General features: G+C 36.8%; 1 protein-coding gene across 6 annotated transcripts in view; it reads right to left on the reverse strand.

The window, feature by feature from the left end:
• GPATCH8 (G-patch domain containing 8) overlaps positions 1 to 24,339 on the reverse strand; it is a 75,523-nt gene that overhangs the window by 15,580 nt on the left and 35,604 nt on the right. For 3 of the 6 annotated variants that reach the window (XM_053659421.1, XM_053659423.1, XM_053659430.1), the window contains 4 exons: positions 16,564 to 16,631; positions 15,814 to 15,900; positions 8,449 to 8,592; positions 5,503 to 5,539 (listed from right to left, as the gene is read on the reverse strand). In XM_053659421.1, coding sequence (XP_053515396.1) covers positions 5,503 to 5,539; positions 8,449 to 8,592; positions 15,814 to 15,900; positions 16,564 to 16,631 — 336 coding nt within the window. Of the gene's footprint in view, positions 1 to 5,502; positions 5,540 to 8,448; positions 8,593 to 15,813; positions 15,901 to 16,563; positions 16,632 to 18,623; positions 18,669 to 24,339 lie in introns of all 6 variants that reach the window. The other 3 variants (XM_053659425.1, XM_053659427.1, XM_037162197.2) reach the window with 2 other exon arrangements.

Genomic DNA, 24,339 nt, shown 5'->3' on the forward strand with positions numbered 1-24,339 from the left:
AGTAGGTGCAAATTCTTTCTTTTAGCACATGAATATGGGTAAGTAATGAAAATAAATTTTATTCTGTAACACAAAAACCCAAATGTTTGGTAGCACAAAAAACTAAACACTAATGTTAATTATAAATACTGGAAAAAGTCAGAGGTATAGAGGAAAGTATACATTCTTTTTGCTGGGGAAGAGTAGTACTAATTAGTCATTTATGACAATACTTACCTTTTATGCCCAATTATTTTGTAACAATATATATTAACGTAATTTGGTAAATATACAATAATGTCATAAAATCACTGCGTAACGCTTGCTTTGTTACATGAAACAATTCAGCAAAAGGCCTTAAAAGTATGGTATATTCTTTAGTACCAGATGTGCCTGCTTTAAGGTACTTTACACACACATATAGTCACCATCACCACTTAAATTTAAGGTGGAAAATGAAGTTTTAAAAATAATTTTATTGAAATATAATGCATATACCATAAATTCACAGATTTGAAGTGTAAAATCTGGTGGGCATAGAGCATTCACAGAGTTATGCAACCATCACCACTATCTAATTTTCGAATATTTCCATTTCCCCAAAAGAAACCCCACAGCCATTAGCAGTCACTCCCTATTTCCCCCATCCATCCACTCCCTAGAAACCTAACCAATGTTCTTTATAGATTTGCTTGTTCTGGACTTTTCATATCAATTAAAACATACAACATGGGGGGTCTTTGTGACTGACTTCCTTCACACAATATAGTATTTTCAAGGTTTGTGCACGGTGTATTTATCAGTAAGCCGTTCCTTTTCACTGCTGAATAAAATCCCATTGAAGGGATATATCGCTTTGTTTATCCTCTCATCAGTTGATGAATATTTAGATTGCTTCCACTTTTATTATAAATAATGCAGCTGTGGACACTCTTGTAAGTTTTGGTGTGGACACGTATTTTCATTTCTATTGGGTATAAACTGGTCATATGGTACAATTTCCTCATGTTCTCTACAACACCTGTTGATGTGTCTTTTTAATTTTAGCCACCCTAGTACGACAGGTGTGAGATGGTATGCTGTTGTGGTTTTGTGGAGGAGTTTTAGGTTAGCCCTCTAGGTCCCATCCGGAGGCAAAGGTCTGCCCTCTATGTGACATTTGATGGATCGGAAGAGTTGCCTGGGCCCAAAGCAAATGCACAGGAGCACCCCAATTCAGAGCTCTTTTCAGCATCGCCACTTGCAAACTTTATTCCTTAAGTTGCTTTAACTTTTCAAATCACCACTACAGTGCAATTCTGTGATAAATATGAGTAGACAGCAGGTCCTTAAATAATGTCATTTCATTATAATATTGATTTAAAAAAAAAAAGAAAGAAAAACTGATTCCTGGCTAGGTAGGGCCACTGCCTGTAGTTTGCCCTCACTCCCACGTCTGTGTGGGCCTTGCTCTAGGTGCTCCAGTGTCCTCCCACAGACTTACGACAAGCTGCTGTTCCTACACACTGTCTCAGTCTGAGTGGGGCGGGGTGCGCTCTGCCATGGAAGGGCATCCTGTCTAGAGTGAGCGCCAGCCTTGCTCCCTGAACTACCAGGAGAGGTTCTGACCACCTTCAACCCAGGTTGGAAAATAATTATCTTGGTTTTTTTTTTTTTTTAAGATTTTATTTATTTATCTTTAGAGGGGAAGGGAAGGAGAGAAACATCAATGTGTGGTTGCCTCTCATGGGTCCCCTGCTGGGAACTGGCCTGCAACCCAGGCATGTGCCCTGACTGGGAATCGAACCGCGATCGTGTGGTTCGTAGGCCTGCACTCAGTCCACTGAGCTACACCAGCCAGGACTAATTATCTTGTTTTTATTAATCTTTCTTAAATGTTTATATAGCTCACACTTATTTCAATGTTTAGTATTAGAAGTGTTTGGGGTCTTTATTTAGAAGTTTGGTGATATTTCTGTGACCAGAAATATGCTGTAGGAACTTACCTTGTTTCTATCAATCAGCCTATGGTAAAACTGGTTTTGTTACATGTTGTTTTGCTTCAAGTTACAGTTTCCAAGAGCCTACTGACAATGTTAATAAGTGAGGACTTACTTTACGGGGGCAGGAAAGGGCTTGAAAACTGCAGAACGTAAATAGTAAATAAGGTTAAAATCGTTGTTACTCGAATTTGGACTGTGTGCCGAGATGAAGAGTTAGAAAACACAGTAAGAGAATACAGAGTTTACCAGCAAGCTTAGCGCCCAAAAGGTCTGTTTAGGGTTGGTTACCTCTGTTCACAAGCAAGATGGCATCCCTAAACAGATGCAGAGTTTTCCGAGGTTATCGAGGCTGTGATAGCTGGGTGTAAGAAGTCTATCCCCAACAAAGCAGAGGTGGTGAGTAGGTAAGACTGAACAGGTGAAAAACCTTAAAACACGCTCAACTCTTAGGAGACCTGGCTAAAAGATGTCAATTCTCTTATTAAGCAAACAAGTCCCAAAGAAAAGAGCATCCATAGTGGTACAAGGTATCACCAAACCTAAAACTTTCATTTTGATACAGTTTATTAAAATAAAACTATGATGTGTTCATATTATAAGATGTATACCCCTCTTCACAATTGCTTAACTTTTCAAAGCATAACCTTTTCAGAGGTTAATTGTGCTGGTTAACTCAATATTTACCAAGTTTTGGGATTTGTAAGTACTTTACGATCTTCTTAACCTATTTCACATCTTTTAAATAAGTTATGGTTTTCTAATAATAAACATTTCATATAAACCCAAAATATAGAGTACCTACAGATTATCTCCACGTGTATGATTTTAGTGGTTTCGCTTCTTAGAAGGGTCAATTTAAAAAATTTTAGCCCTAAAATTATCTTCTCGCACCTTGTTTTAATTTACTGAGTTCTTTGTTTCCCCCCACTGAATATCAAAGTAGCGCTGAAAGCAGGAACCCAGTTCGCATTTGTTAAAATCTGCAGTGGCTTGCCAGAGAGGTACAGCTGGTTTTGAGGTGCCAAGCATACAGAGGATCAAATGCAGTCAATTATCTTGAGAGGGAAAAATCCAACCATCAAACAATGAAACTTCAAGTGGAAAGTGACCACTCTACACTTGAACGAAATCCGTAAGTGATCATTCCTTCCATCGCCACGGAATTTCTCAGAAAATACTTAAAGTCAGAACTTATTTCATTTTTGAGTATTAAGGAAAACTAAATTTTTGTTGCTTGGTAAGATACATTACTGGGTACTGAAACAGTCAACTAAAAGTAAGCAATGCTATTAAAAAGTAATTGTAACAGTGTAGACAAAGTTAACAGAATCATATAATAGAGTCTATTCTGTACAATTTAGACAAGTTACTGATGGTTGCTACAGGTTTAATCTGTTTTAGCTCAGCTATTTAAAGCTCAGGAAACCATTGCTTTTATAGCTAAAACAGATCTAGGTATTAAATGAGTCTTCAGTCTTTTCTAAAAATGTAAAAAAGTCAGAGGTTTTCATACTAAATCTATTTGCAGAAAGAAGGGGCAGTCTGAAAGCATTCTTTCCTCTGATCAAGATATCTATTCTAAGAGTTAGCCCTGGCTAGTGTAGCTCAGTGGATTGAGTGAGGGCCTGCAAACCACATGATTGAGGTTCAATTCCCAGTCAAGGCACATGCTTGGGTTGCAGGCCAGTTCCCAGCAGGAGACTTACAAGAGGCAACCATACACTGATGTTTCTCTCCCTCTCTCTTTCCCTTCCCCACTAAAGATAAATAAATAAAATATTTTTTAAAAAAGATATCTATTCTAAGGGTTGAAAGAATTTCTCAAAGCTGCTTTACAATAGCAGATTTTGATAACTGGATCCGACTACCACAGATGGTTTTGAAATTGCACGAAAGTTGGGATCGGGCAACTTTCAGTTGCTACTTCCCCAGGATCAATCAGAACCTGCGGGAGCCTGTGCTGAGAGTAGGGAAAGGGGTAAGACTGGGTCACAAACTCCAGTGGTCAGAGGAGTAGGACGAGTCAACACAGGGTGACACAGAGAAAGGCTGCAGTGGAAAGAGCCGCTGCGGGGAGTCAGCGCACGCGCACGCCTTTTGAGAGATGGCAACTATTCCGCTCTAGCAAACTGTTACTAATGTTCAGATATTTTAATTTTTCAAGATAAGCCAAAGCCTGAATTACATAAAATCTCATTTTTAAAGATTGGAAACTGAAATTAAAGGGGAAAACCCTAACATCACAAAGGCCACACAAAAAGAGCTGTGGGACAATTTGATTTATGTACTAGATAGAGGCTGGTGAGTGAGGAGGCCCTTAGCGGCATAAATAAGAGAGAGTAAGATTAGAAAAATCCTGAGTGGGTAACAGGGCACCAAGAAAGAAAATCAAAACAACATCAAAAATAAGACACTGTTACTAGGCTGCTACAAATTTACCTCTGCGGAAAAAAATGTTCTCTGGAGTTAAAAATTTAGGATATCTGAAAAACATAATTATGAAAAAAAAGTTTCCACTGTCATATCAATTAGTATGCAGGCTTAAAAAAAAATCCTCACCCAAAGATACGTTTATTGGTTTTAGAGAGAGAGGAAAGGCCAGGGGGAGAGAAACACCAATGTGAGAAATACCAATCGGTTACCTCTTGTATGCACCCTGACTAGGGATCGAACCCACAACCTTTTGGTGCGTGGGACATTGCTCCAACCAACTGAGCCACCCGGCCAGGGCAGCAGACATATTTTAAAAGATATGCAAAATAAAGAAACAGGGAGGTAGCAATGGAAAAATGTTTAGTTTCAAAGTTAACTTTAACTTATAGCTAAGTCAACAAAGGTAGAATATGGACACTAACACTGAGCACTCAGGCGTATCAGAACCAACTTATAATATAAAAAGAAATCATTGGGTTATCTTTTGAAGAACGATAAGGCATACATTTGAAGATCTCAAAATGTATTGAAATGATTACTTAAAAAAAACATTTTATTTATTTACTTTAGAGAGGGGAAGGGAAGGAGAAAGAGAGGGAGAGAAACATCAGTGTGTGGTTGCTTCTCATGAGGCCCCTACTAGGACCTAGTCCGCAACCCAGGCATGGCTCTGACTGGGAATCGAACTGGCAACCCTTTGATTGGCAGGCCCACACTCAATCCACTGAGTCACAGCAGCCAGGGCTTGAATTGATTACTTTAAAACAAGGGTTAAACTCCTGAAAAAAGCCAAAATGTCTAATGCAATTTTTCATTTTTGAAGCTCAAACTGGGTCTTGATATTTGTGTATTAATGCATTGCTTCACAAAATACCTTAGAAAATTTGAAGGAAAACTTGTGAATGGTGACGGGAAAAAAATCACCACAAATGCGGGTAACTCCATATCCCCTTTCTGAGAGATTATTTGTGTTTAATGAAGGTAAGTGCATGTTCAGAATCCTGCCTATAGTATTACCAAACGTAATAGATTCTCTGGAAAATTTTAAGTGAAAATTTGATGGAAGATGCAAACTAGGGATTACTAACATAGGGGTGGATGTACTTACCTATTATCTCAGATTCATAATAATCCTGTGTGCCTTCCTGGAAGACAAGACAGGGTGTCTTTATGATGTTAGAGCATAAATTTGGAAAATGGTAGGTCCATTTGTATGGTAAATTCATGTCCATCAAAGAGGAATAAAAAATGGGACCTACCTCCTCTTAGGGGTTACTTAGCTATGTTGTACCATGGTTAATTAAAGGCTCTTTAGAAATTCTAAGTGAAGGGAAGAGTGTAACTATACAAAAAGTCAGTATTGTGCATTTTTCTGTTTATATATTTATAGTATTCTGTCTCAACATTCTATCATTTACATTAAGAGAGCAGTATAAAGAGAGATGAAAAAGCCCATATAGAGACCAAATAAAAAGTATGCCTCCGAAAACAAAGTAGCAAAGTCATACTACACTGGTCCTAACACTTAAGAGGGGCTTTTGATCGGGGTGGAAAAATAAGCTAATGTGCATTCACATTAATTATACCAGCTAAAAATTCTTTCCCCAATCAGGGGTCATAGATATGTTCTCTGTTAGTGGATAAGGTAGTCCATAAATCCTCTATAGGAAATCCTAATTTTGTATTTTCATGATAATCTAAAAAAGAAAGAAGATTTAAGATCATCTAGATTAACACTATAATGTTTACAACATAACTGGGGAGTTAAAATGATAGTGATTTGTTTGTACCAAGCAAAGATCAAATGATATCACAATATCATCTGTACGTGAAAGTTTTCAGCTGTCCTAATAGTACAGGGTTTCTCAACCTCAGCACTGAGTGACGTTTTGGGCCAAGCAACGTGTTTGCAAGGAGCTTTTCGTCCACTGCAAACTGTTTAGCAGCACACCCTTGTGCTCCACACACTAGATGCCAGTAGCTCTATCCGCCCTATAGTTGTGATAATCAAAAATGTCTCCAGACATCGCCAAGTATCACCTTGGAGACGACATCTCCCCACAGACAGGACCACTTCAACATAAAAAGTGGTGAGAGAACCGGGTCAAACCAAAGTGCACAGGAGAATAAACATATCAAATTCAAATGAACCAGAGCTGTAACAATTTCTACCTCTCTCAAGTTGAAAGAAACATCACTAAAACATCATCTTCCATTACATTAATGTTGTCAATGTGAATTTGATTACTTTTGTATTTAATTGTGAATCTGTTTTGCTTAGATTTTTTTCCCACTTAAAAAGCCAGTGTACACATTATTCAAATTTGAATTACACTTTTCCTGGTTTATTCTTTTCTAATTAAAACTTTACTCAAGAGACTTCTCATCAACTAAAATGATAACCTTTCTAAATGTCCGTTCGGTCCCTAAAGTTTCTTCTGGAATCTTAAACTAATCACAGGGCTTAACTGGAGAAATTTTCAAGAACCCAAAAAGGTGAGTATATACCTAGATGTAAAATGTCTTAGTTAATTCCATAAAAAAACAACCTGAAAATGTGAATTATATACACACTGAAAAGTGGGAAAAGTTACTGAATAAGTATTATTCACTGCTGCATTCTTCTTTCTTGGCAGATGATTCTCTGAAGGGGTAAGGTTAATGGCCAATATATCTTGTTCATATATATCACAGGTGGCAAACACAAGGCCTGCGGGCCAAATCCGACCCTCCACCTTGTTTCTACCTGGCAGTAGTACTGAGCTCTTGCTTAACTCTTAAGGAGTAGTTACATTTATACAGTCCTAAAGTTATACTCGGCCCTTTGAAGGCAACCATGAGGCTTATATGGCCCCAGGTAAAAGTGAGTTTGACACCCCTAATACTATATACGATCTCTCAATTTCTCTTTTTCCAATCAGGCAGAACTAACAATATATTAAAATAATGTACAAAAAGTTGAAAAGCTGTCTTAAATAAAACTCTAAAAGTGAAAGAATCTTAAACTGGTTAGGTGTGGATGAAAAGGAAGAGATTACTGCATAAAGTATAATATTCCAGCCAGCTTGAAAATGACCCGTGGTAGTAAAAGTGAAGCTCAGTCAAGGCCTTCCTTTTCCCAATGCTCTGAAATCTTTCATTGGTTGAAAAATAAAGCTAAGCAAAGGTTAAAAAAAAATGTTGGTTTAACAGGACCAGCTTAAGATAGCATTCCAGCAATGCCCACAGATCTTACAAGTTTAACAAATACACCTTTTTTTGGGTGTATTTGTTAGGTCTTTGTAGCCCACAAAGACCTAACGAGCCTGCTGAAGTCACCCAAGATCAAATGGTTCAAAATTCTTTAATAAGCCAGAACTGTGTGATAGATTTAAAGATTAATTTCCTCCTTCTAAAATCCCTCAGTCTTTGTTGCCTTCTTTATGCCAGTAACTAGTTAGGTACAACCCCTTCCCCTACTAAATTAATGAAGAAAAAAAAGAATGTGAAGAATGTGTAATTCATTTCTCAGCAAGTTCTTCAAAATTTGGCATCAGAGTTTTTTGTTAGTTAAGATAGCATATAATTTTATTTCCCTTCTCAAGATTCATCTACTTTCCAAGAGTGTAACAAAATGACTTACTAATAGGAAAGAGTAGCTAAAGAAGCATGAATTCTTATACACAGAAGATGAAATGACCAGTCTGGGATAACTCAAAAGTTTAACATGTTCAGAAAAGGGGAGAAAGAAAAACAAAGTTCCTGGTGATCCTCAGCTGAATTACCAAATCAAATACAAATTGAGAAACCACTCAAACCAAAATTTTATGCAAGATTTAGGACGCTCACAATGCTCCACTCTACATTAAATGCTGGAAGGGCGGGTAAGGGGGTGGTCTATGGCAGGACTTCTGTCACTGAAAAAAAAAAAGTCAAGTAAGTCAGATGACTTCATATAAAAACCTGTAGATAAGAGAAACCAAAATCATCAAGTTTTTTGGATCCAATTAAAATTCAATAGTTACAACAACAAATAAAGTATTTTTTAGTTTGTTAGCAAATAATTATTCCTCACCTGCTTGTGTGCGTGATCATAGGAATTGATATGGTTGTCAAATTCCTGATGTTTCTGATACTGCTTATCACAGAGTTCACAGTAAAAGTTGGCTCTAAGGTCTTCCAGTGCTTTGGCAATTGCCTTCTCTTTATCAACATAATCCTGTAAGAAACCACAAAATAAAAACAAAAAATGAACTTGGTAGAATTTTAAGTGAATGTTGTAAAAAAGCAGTCTTACCTGAAGAGAGGTTAAATAAAAATATGCACCTAGATACCCTTTAGTGAAACTATAATGGACAAAAGACAGTGACATAAAACTATCCAGAAAAAAAAATCACCCAGAATCAGACTGAGAGCCAATTAGCTGAAAAGCAACAGAAGACAGTGTGCTAAAAGATATGTTTTCATTTAAACACCAAATATTTTTCACAAACAATGAAATGAAAGCACTTCAATACAAAAAAAGTTTACCACCAACAGTTGTAGATTTTCTCCCCTTCTTTCTTTCTCCCTCCCTTCTCCTCCCTAAAAATAACATCTTAAAAAGACAAAAAAAAAAAAAAAAAAAAAAAAAAAAGAGAGAGAGAAAGAAAGAAAAAGTCCAACTACATGCTGATTACAAGCAACCCCCCTAAAACACGAGGGCTCAGAAAGTTTAAAGTTACAAGGATAAAGACAGAAAAAGATAAGCCAGGCAAATACCCGGAGAAAGCTGGAGTAACATTAATATTCAACTTTTTAGACATTACTGCGGCCAGTTATGGAGTTATTTGAGATTACTCTCCAAATAAGCTGCACTGCTAATTTCAAACTGCCAACACAGATATATGGTGGTTAGTCACTGGTTTTAATGAGGTTCTGGCACAAAACTGCAGGACTGACCGAGAGATGGTCCAATATGCCTCAGCAGTTCCACTTAAAAACTAGACATCAAAATACATCTTAAAACGAGTTCAGTACATTCATTTGATGTAAGTAGAACAGAAGAATGAGAAGGGAAAAGAAATGATAAATGATTTACATATTTGCTAGTCTTTCACAGCAGCATAGATGCACCATTCTCACAATGAGTAGCTTCTAGCTCCGTTTAGTTAAAAAACCTAAAGAGAAGTCTCATTTCAAAGGCTTCTAAAATTGGCCTTTCTTCCACTCAGTATTGTAACTTTTTGAACACTTTCAAAGCAGCTTTAGCATCTACCACCTCTTTTACCATTTCTCATATGAGCTACTTTGTCAGCAACAAATGGTTGCTATATTTTGTAGAATGCCAGTAAAGAATTATTTTGGATAAATTTATTAAAGTTAAAAAGTGAATATAAAACACTTTATAATTTTTGCCATATTCAATCGTTATGATAATTTTCTCTAAATATCCTGGGTATTTCATGTTGTCTGGCTGTTAAGCAACTTGTTGATATTCCTCACCAGTGCTGGTTTCCCCCCAAGACAGAAATCAGAAAGCTCACTTTCCCAACCTCCCTTAAAACTAGGATGCAGGCATGTGACCTACTCTCTTCCGGTCTGAAGCATCTACATGAGACTTCGATTCAAAAGTGAGCAGTATGAAGTAGCAGGTACCAAGCAGAATCGACCTTCTGGCAATAGTGACTACAGAAGCATATCTCAATTCTATCCTGGCTTTTACTTAATTTTGCAAGATAATCTTTTTTATAGTGTTTCTACAGATTTAGAAAATTTACTCTTCCAAAAAAAGATCAAAACACTGGATTAAAAAAACACACACAACCTAATTAAATTTTGATTGTAAGAGATTCACTAGCCTTGGCCAGGTGGCTCAGTCAGCTGGAGCATTGTCCTATGCACCAAAAGGTCATGGGTTCAATCCCCAACTAAGGCATATATGGGAGGCAACTGACTGATATTTTTTACACTGATGTCTCTTTTTCTCTCTCCTCCTCTCCATTCTCTGCTCTCTAGTATCAATAAACATACCCTCAGGTGAGGACTGAGGGTTAAAAAAAAGAGAGATTCCTCATTGTATCTCAGACCTTTCAATGAAAATCACATTTCTGCCCTGGCTGGCATAGCTCAGTGGATTTAGCGCGGGCCTGCGAACCACACGATCGAGGTTCGATTCCCAGTCAGGGCACATGCCTGGGTTGCAGGCCGATTCCCTGCAGGTCAGTTTCCAGCAGGGGATGCACAAAAGGCAACCACACATTGATGTTTCTCTCCTCCTCTCCTTCCCTTCCTCTCTCAAAGATAAATAAATAAAATCTTTAAAAAAAAAAAAAGATTTGCCACTTAAAAAAAAGAGAAAATCACATTTCTTCTTCCTAACGTACTTTTCCAAAAAACTAAAAAAAAAAAAAAGTATTTTATTGTCTGTTATTACAGTTGTCCCAATTTTTCCCCTTTTGTCCCCTCCCCCATAATCCCTCGGGCAATCCCCACAACATTGTCCATGACCATGGGTCATGCATATATGTTCTTTGGCTACTCTATTCCCTATGCTGTACTTTACATCCTCATGACTATTCTGTAACTACCAAATCATACTTCTTAATCCCTTCCACTTTTTCACTCATCTCCCCATCTGGCAACTATCAAAACATTTTTTGCATCTATGATTCTGTTCTGTTCTTGTATATTTTGTTTTTTGAGACTCAATAGTTGACAGATACGTATTTGTCATTTTATTGTTCATAGTTTTGATCTTTTACTTAAATAAGTCCCTTTAACATTTCATATAATACTAGTTTGGTGGTGATCGACTTGAGCTTTTTCTTGTCTGGAATGCTTTTTATCTGCCCTTCCATTCTAAATGGACATCAATGTCCAATGGACAGCAGATAGCTCTGCTGGGTAGAGTAATCATGGTTGTAGGTCCCTGCTTTTCATCACTTTGAATATTTCTTGCCAGTCTCTTTTAGCCTGCAAAGTTTCTTTTGAGGAATCAGCTGAGAGCCTTATGAGAACTCCCCTGTAGGTAACTAATTTCTTTTCTCCTGCTGCTTTTAAGATTCTCTCATTTGTGTAAATTGTCCTTTATTAGGGTACCCTTCGATCCTAACTAAATCTCTTTAATGCTGTTGAAGTCCTAAGTTTCTTGAGCATCCTTATGACTAGTGCTTTGAACTCTGCATCTAGTAGATCACGATTGCTTGTCTCCATTTTGTTTAGTTCTTTTTCTGGAGTTTTGTTCTGTTCTTTCATTTGGGCCACGTTTCTTTGTTTCCTCATTTTGGCAGCCTCCCTGAGTTTGTTTCTATGTATTAGGTACAGCTGTGATGTCCCTCAGGCTTGATAGGGTGGCCTTGATGTAGTAGGTGTCCTATACAGTCCAGTGGCATAGCCTTACCTATTACCCAAGCTGGGTACTCAAGATGCACCCATTATGTGGGCTATGTACCCCTTCCTGTTGTAGTTGAACTTTGATTGCTGTTTGGCACATCCAAGGTCAGCAACCACGTGTGTGCTGTCCAGGACCATACAGCGTCAGCTACAAAGTGATCTGCACATGGCTGCTACTTGTGCTGGGTCTGGGGCACCTTAGTGAGTGGTACAGGGCTTGCTGAAGCCAGGTGCTGCTTGTTTGAGAATTTAAGAAAGTCTGGAGCATGGGTCAGCACAAGCCATTTGTATGAAAAAGCCACTGAAACAGCCTGGGCAGGCCTGAAAGTTGGGTGGGGCAGGGCCTCAGGGAATCACTAGAGTGGAACAAACTGTGAGCCAGGTTGATGGTAGTGTGGTGCCCACCTGCAGGTTCTGTGTGGAGGGGGCACAAAAAGGAACAATGGCCTCTGCCAGCCCTTCTGTCTGGAGCAAGCATGCCCTCCCCCCCACTCTGACCCTGATATAGGACAATTCAGTTCCTTTCCATCTGTCTCTAATGCCTTTCAATCTGCTGCCCTGGTGCTGGAGCTCAGAGGGAGTGAGTCCAAGTAAGTCTGTGCATAGGCCCTTTAAAAAGAACTGCTGGGATTTTGATGTGGTTGTGAGAAGGGGAATTGTGTTTACCTATACCACCACCTTGGCCAGAAGTCTCACAGAAATTTCTTTTGGGAGTCTTTTAGAGGCAAACTAATGTTTTTATGTAAAAATTTACCCATTTTTATCTTTATTCTAGGGCTATTTTTGCTGGGTGTACAGTTCTAGGTTGATGGGTTACTTGCTCTTAGTACATTCAAGATTCCATTTGAGTCCAGTAAAAGTCTTTTTACTTTGGTATTTTATAGTTTTACCAGAATGTATCTTTGTGTAGATTTTTTAAAAATCTTGCTTAAAATTCATTAGGCTCCCTGAATCTGTGAGTTGCACCTTCCATCCATTCTGGAATCTTCCCTCTGAACACTGCCTCTGCCCTATTCTTTTTCTTTCTTTCTGGAACTCTGCCCATTCTTTATTATCTAAGTGTTCATCACTCTCACATATTTTCCATTTCTTTCTTGCTCCCCACCTCCATTTTTTGCTGCATTGTGGATATTTCTTCAGTTGCATTATAATTTAATATTCTGCCTTGTATAACCTATTAACCTCATTGAGGTTTTATATGGCCTCTTGCCCTTTACTCATAATCCTTTTTATTCTTTAAATACATTAAATTTGCTTCTAATATTGTATTACTCCTTTTTCCCTGGGCAATTTAATCCATTCCTGCAACTTTAAAATATCAGTATTCGGACACTCCCCAAACTCATTATCTCTTACTGATACCAATTCCCCTCTTATAGTCCAGATTTTAATATTTTGGTGGTTATCTTTATTGGATAAGACGAATTTCCACAGATGATGATATGACAATCAAAACTGCAAACCACACAAGGAAACAAACTACTCTGAGAGCTCAGGAGAAGAAACAAAAGATAAAAACATACAGGGTCTGGCAGAAATAATGCCTGCTCGTGGCTGGTAGGGTAATAATATGTGTATAATAATTTACAGTTTTAATTTAAACATTTCACCTAAAATTTCATATGGTCTGCTTGAATGTGATATTCTTATGTTACAGAATTACATGCTTATGATTTTGTAATAAAAGATTTTGTAATAAAAAGGAGTGTTATTTGTCTGGACCCTGTATAACAAATATTACAAATAGAAAATTTGAAAGAAATTATAAAATAAGAACATTTAGAATGTTTAAAAAGAAAAAAGGCAAAAATATCAAAAGGTAAAAGCAAGCATTATTAAAAAACAAAAAGCAAAAAAGGCAAATTGGAAAAAGAACCAAAGAGCTATTTTAAGAATTTTAAAAAGGTACTGATTATCAATAAATGTTTTTAAAAAAGTCACTGATAATGTAATGTAATGAAACAGCATTGGTAAGTGTTAATTGTAGAATACAGGTGGTAGGTATATGGGTATTCACTGTATAGTTCTCTCATTTTTTCTGTATGCTCAACAACTTTCATAATAAAATGTTAGAGAAAATATTACTAACAGAAAAAATTTAAAAAAACAATAAGTACAAGAGAATCTTGTATACTATCTTCTAAAAGCTTTGTTTATTCCTTTTACATTTAAATCTTTAATCCATTTGCAATCGATTATTATATGGTATGAGGGCGGAAGTAGAAATCTATTATTTCCCACATGGGCAAACAACTGTCTCAAAATCTTTTACCGAAAAGTTTGCTCTTTTCCTCACTTATCTGTAATACCGTCTTTGTCTTACAGGTGGCCACATACAGAAGGGGTCTGTGTCAGGGCTCTCTGTTTTGTTCCGGGGACCTACCCTTGTGCCAGTATCACATTATCTTCCTTGCCACAGCTCGATAGCAGACTCTGATCGCCGGTAAGGCTGGGTCTTCCTATCTCACTCAGGCTTTGAGACTGCTTTGACTATGCCTGGCCCTTTATACTTCCACATAGATTTTGGAATGAGCTTGTGAAATTCCATGCAAAATTCTGTTGGGATTTTGACTTGACTGCATTAAACATACAGAAAATCTGGGGGAAAACAGATTTATTCTTAATATTAAGTCTTCTAATTAATGAACTAATTATTTTAAAATCTCACTTTTTATTCACTATTCTTTACTATCTCTCAATAATGTTTCTGAATAAGTCTTACACATCATGTAATCTTCATTTTGTAACTCACTGCTCTAAAGACACATACATTTAAATTTATTATTTTGTATCTAGCATCCTGCTAAACAGTTATTTGTATAATTTATCTGTATATTGCTTCAGATACCTTTTTATAGAATCACACCTACAAACAAAACCAGTTTTGTCTCTTCCTTTCACCTCTTACATAATCTTTGTCTGTTTCTGTCTGTCACCTTACTGTGCTCTTACAGGACCTCCAGCACAATATTTAATAGAAACAATGACAGCAGGCATCCATGTTATGTCTCTCCATCTCCAAACAAGAACTTTCAACTTAAAAAGTATTTTCTTTTACAGATTTTACTTATTTATTTTTCACAGAGGGATGAGGAGAGGAAAAGAAAGGGAGAGAAACATCAACGTGTGGTTGCCTCCTGCATGCCCCAAACTGGGGACCTGGCCAGCAACCCAGGCATGTGCCCTGACTGGGAATCGAAACGGTGACCCTCTGATTTGCAGCCACACTCAATCACTGAGCCACAGCAGTCAGGGCTCAACTTTTTATTTTTTATTTATTTATTTATTTATATTTTTTTACTTATTTATCTTTAGAGGAGAAGGGGGGAAGGAGAGAGGGAGAGAAACATCAATGTACGGTTGCCTTTCGTGCATCCCCTGCTGGGAACTGGCCTGCAGGAAACCAGCCTGCAACCAGGCATGTGCCCTGACTGGGAATCGAACCGCGATTGTCTGGTTCGCAGGCCCGCGCTCAATTCACTGAGCTACACCAGCCAGGGCAGGGCTCAACTTTTTAATATTAAGTATGATGTCTCCTACATGGTTTTTGAAGGCATTCAATCTGATTAAGGAAAGTCCTTTTTCAGTCTGGATAAGATTATTCATCATGAAGGAATGCTGAGTTTTATATAATGCTTTTAGTTTTTTCATCTATTGAGATAAACATATTTTTCCCCTTTAATCTCTCACTTTTTAAAAAAGATTTTATTTATTTATTTTTAGATAGACGGGAAGGGAGAGAGAAAGAGGGAGAGAAACATCAGTGTGTGGCTGCCTCTCGAGCACACTCTACTGGGGACCTAGTCCGAAACCCAGGCATGTGCCCTGACTAGGAATCGAACCAGTAACCCCTTGGTTTGCAGGCTGAACCACACCAGCCAGGGCTAAACTGGGTGCTATTATCTCTATAGTTTTTACAGAGGCAATAAATAAGAAGTTCAGAAACTCAAGATTTACTACTAATCACAACCTAATGTTAAACAAATGCTGTTAATAGAGATCCTTTTTCATCGAAAATATCTCAGTGTGAGCACCCCATATACAAAGTAAGGCTTCATTCCAGTACCTTGTACTTCTGTCTCAATTCTTCCGTGTCTTCTTTTTCTACTTCTAGGACACGGCGCCGTTCGGTAGCATCTTCAGCATAATCGAGCTTAACAAAAATAGATATAATTAATCTTAATTCCTAAAGTACCCCCAACTAGCTATTTAAAGTCATTTACAGAACTACAGTACTGCATGAAAATAAACACTGGGTCTGCTCAGCAACCTCTTGCTCTACTGTCACCCCACAGAGAAAATAGCACACAGAAAAGTTCATTATCCTTTCATGCTAGTGGTTCCCAATAGGCACATTTTTTGATGATGACAGACTTTAATTCAATGTTCAATGCCAAAGAATTAGGAGTAAATGGAGAAAACATTTTAGGCATGTAAAGAAGATAACACTGATGACAGCTGTGCACGCCTCCATAGGGATAAAGCTCCTACCAGAACAAATGTTTTAACAGTTAAGCAACACTGCCTACTGCAACAAATAGGGTCTGGGTTTAAGCCTTATCTTGTCTTATGGCACCACCATGGGCAAACCACTCAATTTCTTTATGCCTCAGTTAAAACAGAGTTATTATTTGCCATCTACCTGCCTCAAAGGCAGCCCTAAATAAAAATGTAAAATATATTTTTAAATTTCCAAAGAAAATATTAAAACTACATTCTACCTAATGAATGTATTCTTGCATTGGCATCTGAGTTTGGAGTTAATATCTATTTTAAATACCCCATAAAACAAGTGAGCTAATGAAATCAATTTTACCTCCATTTCCATGCGACCCATGCCCATGACGTCATACTTGACAACAATCGGAATGGGATCAGTTCTCCCTGTAACAGGAACACATAATCAGGGTAAGATGCAAACCTACGCCGACAGCTCACTTTACACATTAGGTTTGGGTGGTTAGAGATCTTGCCTTGGAGTGCAGAGACCAGAAAGCTACAGTGAACCAAACACAAGCCATTCTCACAGCTTACAGCCAAACCTACCTCTGCCAGTTTAAGCCCAACTATCCACCTGATTATCTTTCCAGAGGATAATTCCAGATTAGATGGCAAAATTAAATAAGTAATGCAAAACATTTCTAAGCTATGGCACCAGGATGTTTAAAATAACTTTTCATCAAGAAATCACTTCACTCTTACTGTCCACTGACATCCTCCCATACACGCTTTTAAAATGGGCAATAAACACCTCATCTGACATACTTAAATCTGAAAAGCATAGTTTCAAACATGATACAGGAAAACTCTGTAACTACAATTCAGTATGTTCAATATTATTTTGTTTTCAAAAGATGCTTTACAGTTAAGCAGGGCTATGAAAAACTTAAATAAAAAGCAACAGTTTGTTGCCCTTAGAAACCAAGAATGGTGTTTCTTTTGAACTGGTGCTCCGAGGGCCCATTTTCCAGAGTGGATTTAACACTGACTAGTAATCAGTAAGCTGTGAAAAGGACTAGTTGCGAAGAAAATTGACTTTAAACTAATCGATCTATGCTGGAGATTTTAAAAAATGTATATTTAATCCACTCATAACCAGCCAAACAAAGCAAAATGGGGCAGACAAGCACTTTACTACCACAGCTGTTTTACATCACAACTTGCGCTGTTTATTGTGATGTAAGCCCACTGATCAGAGGACTTACCTTATCCGATGAACACCTTCAGTGAAAAAACACAATGTTTACTTCCCTCATCATTTCATTCAGGCTGGTGTAAACAATTGTTTTTTGTATTTGTTTTGTTTTGTTTTTGTTATACACACATATATATTATACCTTTGGGCTAAAAGTTAAGCTTTGTCAGGATAAATCTGAGGTATCACCAAAACCAAATTAAAAATAATAACAACAAACGCCATAATCATGACGAGGTTTGGTCTTGGAGAAAAAAGAAGAAAGTTTTCAACGTGACCGGCAACTACCCATATGTAGTTGCTCTATATTTGTGGGATTACTTTTCATCTTTAAAAAAAAATGAAAAACTAATCCAGAAGTGTACTTATCACCAATATCCCATTATTTTATAAATAATAAGTAAGGATATAATTAGGAATAATTATTATAGTGAAAAAAACTTTAAGTGAATAAAAAACATCTCATGCCAGAAAAAAAAATACAGCCTTCTTTTAGGTACCATTAAAGACTGCCAGTTAAACAAAATGAAAATCCATTACTACCTTATGCCCAATGGTATAATAAATAAGCAGTGACTGCAATCTTTAGCAAAAGGACCAAATTAAGACAGGTTATAAAAATGACTTCCTAGGTGCAATATCACTTTCATAACGTCTCAATCAGGGATTTACTGGTAAAAACAAATGGTCCAATGAAAGAATTGAAAAATAATGACAAAGAATTTACTTTTTTTGTTGTTTTGGTATCTTTTTTTTGGTCTATCAGAATTTGTTATGGAAGAATTAAGAAAGTTTTGATACAAATTCATTACCTCTGTAAACCCCTGTTTATAAACTCTGCATTAGTACTTTTGCCTTCTAAGGCAGTCAAAGTTCGTTTTAATTTATTTAAAAATTGCAGTAGCAAGTGCTAGTGCCCATTACATTGTGGAGAAATCAAGTTTTTTGACAGTATTAGAATTTAATGTTTTAACTGATTTTTTGTAGTTCTAACACAAACAGATACATCCCTCCTTAACATTACCCTTTAATGAACGAGGATCAGACAAGTTGCATAAGGAAAGGAAAGGAAAATGAAAAAAGACCAAGCAGAAGGATGAAGGCTACAACAGAGAAAGTAAGCCTAACATATTGGTGCACTGATGACAAAGGAGTAATTCAGTCTGAAAATAAAAAATTACCACTGCTAAGTTTACCATCACCACAACAAGTCCAGGGTCATAATGCTGTAAAAAAGAAACACCATCTGTTAGGCAGAAACCATCAGGGTAGGAAACAGGCCTTCTAGCAGGCAGACAGGATTGGGTAAAGTAACAATTGGACTTTGTCCCTCCCCCAATTTCAGCTGGGGACAGAGAAAGGGCACTTGGTGCTACAGCAGTTATTTTCACACTGGTTGGACCAGGGTGTGAGATTTTTGTACTGCTACTTGAGAATATGAACAACGCCCTCTTTAATAATGCAGGGGATGGGAGAAGAGAGAACTAGCTCTAGCTTCCTATCAGTATTCAGGGCCCCCGGTGGGACTCTGCCCTAAAGAAGTAACATCACAGACAGATTGACTGGATAGTGATCCAAATGTTTGCTTCACTGATAGAACTGTAAGAGGACTTGAGGGGCAGGAGGGCAGTCATCAAGACCTTCCTAAAATATATATACAGTAAGTAAAAGGTCTGGAAAATAACCACAGATCTTCAGTGCCTGGGAAACTATGTGCATTTGAGTTCTGTTATGACTGATTAAAACTCTTGAATTAGCTTTCCTTAGAACTCTGTCATCTTTTAATGAAGCCTTTCAAGGCCTGCATATAACAAAGCCAAACTTTGAACCAGACCAGGAGCTCCAGAGAAAGTGGCATCAAAAGGCCTGGCACAATTAAGTTAGTCTGTTCATAGGTAAATGACAAAAAAGGAACAGAGTGGCTTTAAAAACAATCTGCAAGTGACATTATTGCCCAGGCCAAGTAGTAATTTCTTTCCATTATTAAAAAGGTTCCAGATCAAGGAATAATCTTGGAGAGGAAAGACACCACACAATACATACAGGGAGAAGTTGGAGCATTAAAAAAATATTCCCACCCTAGCTAGGGTGGGTCAGTGGATTGAGTGACAGTCTGTGAACCAAGAGGTCTCTGGTTCGATTCCCAGTCAGGGCTCACACTTGGGATGCAGACCAGGTCCCTGGATGGGGGCGTGCAAGAGGCAACCAATGGGTGTATGCCTCCTGCATTGATGTTTCTTTTTCTCCCTCCCTCCCCACCTCTCTCTAAAAATAAATAAAATCTTAAAAACATATATTTTAAAAATCCCTTCAATTTATTCATTTGTGATCAATGATAAATCCCATCACAAAAAAATACCACTGTAAAACATCTGCACAACAACTTAAAGTGATGAATTTCCTAAAGGTAGGTAGCAACAGAATGTTTGCCAATAGGATACTTTCTAGAAAACTTAACTTTTTAAAATAAATTGAACTCTATCCAGGTTCCCTATTTTTCAGTTTCTTTTAAAGGGAGCAAATATTTCTTAAAATTAATTAAGAACTTTTTGTTTACTTCCCTCCAAAGAAGGCAACTTCAACCAAAACACTACTTCTCCCCCCCAAAAAAAAGTTCTTCTCAGCCAAAGACTGTGGTTTGCCATGCATAATGCGCTTCCGTGTATAACCCGCACCCATGGTTCAGTGTGCACCATACACGGGATTATCGCACCCATTTTACACCTGTCTACAATGCGCACCCTCATTTTTCACTCAAAAATTTGGCAAAAAAGTGCCCATTATACATGGCAAAATATAGCAGATACTATGACTATGACTGGGCCAACTAAAGAAGGGAAAGGCAAAAAGGAAACATCAAATTTGGAATTTGCCAATAGTGAATTCAGGTGATGAGAGAAAAAAACATATTCATATTTTAAAATAAAAACTTTAAATGAACACATATCAAATTACGCTGTACACCTGAAACTAATATAATGTTGTATGTTAATTATACCTCAATAAAAAAAATTTGAAGAGAAACTTCAAATGATGTTTCACTGACAAGAATTATACTTTCTGTACTTTAAGAGGCAGTTTTACTTCTACAATGACAAAAATGCTAGAGTGTTCAAACATGCATCTCTTGCAAAAATGTGAAGGTATTACAACATCATAACTGGAGAATAAGGCCAAATATAAAATCCATTGATTGTCCATAGTCACCCTGTTTCTGAGAACAATCCCTCATAAATTAGTTTCGATTTTAAATCAGTTCAGGAAATACCAATCTATAAAACTGGCCCAAAGAACTAGATGGTAGAGAAATACCTTTTTTTGAGAAACACTACGTTTAGAGACAAAAATCCAGGAATAGAACGATTGGGAAAAACGTGTTAAAGAACAACCAAAATCTGGTAATCGCCTGCACTTCAGAAACAGAAGGCACGGGACTTTTCACAGAAATAAGTTAGAAATGAAGAAGCTTCCAAAGTGATTGACAGATGTAAGAACATTAATTTATCTCTGCCTTTCCTCTTACTGAGATGCATTCAACAATAAATATTTACTGAGTTGCTACTACATATCAGGCACTGTTGGAAGGCAGTGGGCATATGGCAATGATCAAAACAAAGCCCTACATTCCAGGAATTATCTATAATTAGAAAAAATAATCTTACCACTTTAAACTTCTGGCACGAGGGGAAGAAAAACAACAACGGTGGAGTCAAAGCTTAAAAATGTCTGAAGTTGCCCTTTAAAGATATCTAAAACTGTTTTTAAAGGCTAACCTTAATGAAGCAAAAGGAAATGTAAAGCCATCAGAAAGTAAAAAAAATTTACTTCCAAAAGGCCGTTGAACTGACGAAAGCCAAGAACCTGACATAACATCTTTAAATCTATTTCTTACTTTAAGCAACTCAAATACACATGTGCAAATCATGAATACAAAATTACCATTTTTGTATTGTGCACGACTATTGTCTGATTTACAAAGCTATCCCAAATAGGTTTCTACAGTAAGCTATATGCTAGTGCACTTAAATATAATTTTGTTTATTAAAATGATGATTATAGCCCTGCCCAGTTAGTTGTGGCTCAGTTAGTTGGAGTGTTATCCTGTAACTGAAAGGTTGAGGGCTTGATTTCCGGTCAGGGCATAAGCCTAGGTTGCAGGTTCAATCCCCAATCTGGGCACATGTAGGAGGCAGCAATCGATGCTTCTCTCCCACATCCTTTCCTCTCTGTCTAAAATGAAAAAATGTCCTCAGGTGAGGATTAAGAAAAGTTTTTTAAAATGATGATTACATACCATTTTGAGAAACAGTTACTTAGTAAAAAATGGTACATCTCTTTCCAAATCAAAGCTTCACTTTTGCAAACTTCTCCTGAAACTGTTCATCTTCATAGCATAAAAACAATAATTACTTTTAGCATCACTGAGGTATTTTTTCTTAGTAACTGCAACACAATACATGCTACCTTTCAGTAAACGCTAACTGGAAACATCAAGCACATTAATTATTCCCTATAGTTTCTAGTTAAAGGGGAAAAAAAGACTTCCAATTCAAAACAGGATTCAAATTCTCCAGTACTGCAGAAACTAACTATACTCTTGCCAGAGCCTATTTAGCCATCTTATACAACAACCAGATTAATGTGATTTCCAAATATAGATGTTTTGTAAGAGTACAATTTAACTGTGGACTAAAGAAATCTCCATCCTTCCATCTTTCCAAAGTATCAGAGCTGGCCTCCTAAAATAAGGAAGTTCAATAGGAAGTTATATTTTTACTCCAGTAAGATTGTTTTGGCTAAAAATCGTATCAATTCACTGTAGCCTATAGACTGTCATTATGCTAAGATAAATTTATTTTTTAAATGGAAAAACCAACTTAATAAATACAATTTCAGGAGACTGAAACAATGAGACTTAGGGGAGAAGAAAAACAATGCTAGGTCTGGTGTTTAATGTTTTTCTTCCTCTCTTTCTCCCTCCCTTCCTCTCTCTCTAAAAATAAGTAAATAAAATATTTTTTTTAATTAAGAAAAATATTTGGGGGAGTTATATATACAGTGGCCAGTTCTGTGGTATCATAATAGGACAATCCAATGCTTCCTTACAGTTGTTTTCTGTTACTATTTAAGTTTTCCATCATAATACTGAGAATTTTTTACTATTCCATGATCACTCTGTAACTCAAAAAAGACTGCAGCTTCAGTTTAACCATTCCTCCTTTACTTTCCACAATAACCCTCTCCTCAATTCATTTTTAAGTATTTTCTTTCTATATACTCGTATTTCTAGGGGGTCCCTAAGAAAGCTGGGATATGAAATCTTAGTTCTATAGTAAGAGATAATCTCTAAACACCTGTGTGACTTTTGACAATCGGAGCCCATCTTAGCCTCCCCTTAAAAACGGAGGTATTATCCTCACTTTCAGGATTGTCATGTAGATCAAAAGAGGTAACACACAGAAGATGCTTTGTAAAGCATAAACTACTATACAGGAAGTTGTTAAACTCTAACCCAGTCATGTCCTTAAGACTTCAAAAAATTAAAAATTAACTTGTTTTCCTTTCATTTCCAGATTTGGCATTTTAAAAAATAAATACCTTAAAATGAAAGATACTGTGAAACAGAAGCTGTGAGAATTTCTAATGTTTTATGTAAAATTTGGTGATAATGAAACAACCCTGTGGACAGATGAGGGCATTATTATTCAAGATCAATAATCAAGTACTATCCAAAAATCCTTCCCATATATCATTCCATTAACAAAATGAGAACTAGTGAGTCTGAAAGGCAATGTTACATAAATATTAAATGCAAGCCAGCAGAATGAACTTATAAAGGTATAATTTTATTAAGAACTTATCCAAATTAAATATATAGTACAAATCATCTAAGAAAATAAGCCTAAGCAAAACAAAACAAGTTAAAACATTATCAAAATGCTTACTATTTTACTGTTATCATCACCTGGAGGAGGACCACAGCACCTATGTATGTAAATAGGAGTATTAGGTGCGGCATGTCAAATTTGTACTAGATGAAGTCCATGTGGAATATCTCAGTAAATTCACAAAGTCAAATAGAGTGAAATCTTGAAAATCCTCTTACTTCCTTTCAAGTCTCTGCTAAGAGCCCAGAGATCTTAGGTCATACCTAGAAATTTTCTTTTTCACTCTTATATAAGTCTATGATTCCAACCAAATAGCTTTGAAACCACTTGTCTACTCTTAGTTACAATTTATCAAATACAGTTAACTAGTGAATTTTTTCTTTTTTTAAAGATTTCATTTATTTATTTTTAGAGAGAGTGGAAGGGAGGGAGAAAGGGAGAGAAACATCAATGTGGGGTTGCCTCTTGCACACACTGCCTGCCACCAGGGACCTGGCCCGCAACCCAGGCATATGCCCTAACCAGGAATCAAACCAGTAACTCTTTGGTTTGCAGCCCGTGCTCAGTCCACTGAGCTACACCAGCCAGGGCTTAACTAGTGAATTTTTATATATTTAATTATTTCCACCTGATTATTCTACTTACAAAGAGATCACTAACATCATACACTATATTGCTCATTTTTAAAGTTTCTTGAACACTCTACTTTCTTGCCTTAAAAAGTTTCTACATTAACCAGCTTCATTTTAATCATCCAAGTTAACCTATAACAAGGCAGGAAAAATGTAAACCAAGTTAAAGATAAGACTATAAAAAATAACACATAGTATTAAACTAATTCAGACCAAAAATCACTAACACATTTTGGATGAGTAAAAGAAACAACTGTCAACCCTACTTGCTATAATAAATGTAATTTTCTTAAAAGTCTATTTTATTCATATGGTTAAAGCCAATTATGTGGGAAGCTTGCTTAAAATGTTAATTTCCTGAATCCCACTGTGGACCT

Source organism: Artibeus jamaicensis, unplaced genomic scaffold (assembly GCF_021234435.1).
Source record: "Artibeus jamaicensis isolate MK-2021 breed Jamaican fruit bat unplaced genomic scaffold, CSHL_Jam_final contig_2259, whole genome shotgun sequence".
Classification (NCBI taxonomy): domain Eukaryota; kingdom Metazoa; phylum Chordata; class Mammalia; order Chiroptera; family Phyllostomidae; genus Artibeus; species Artibeus jamaicensis.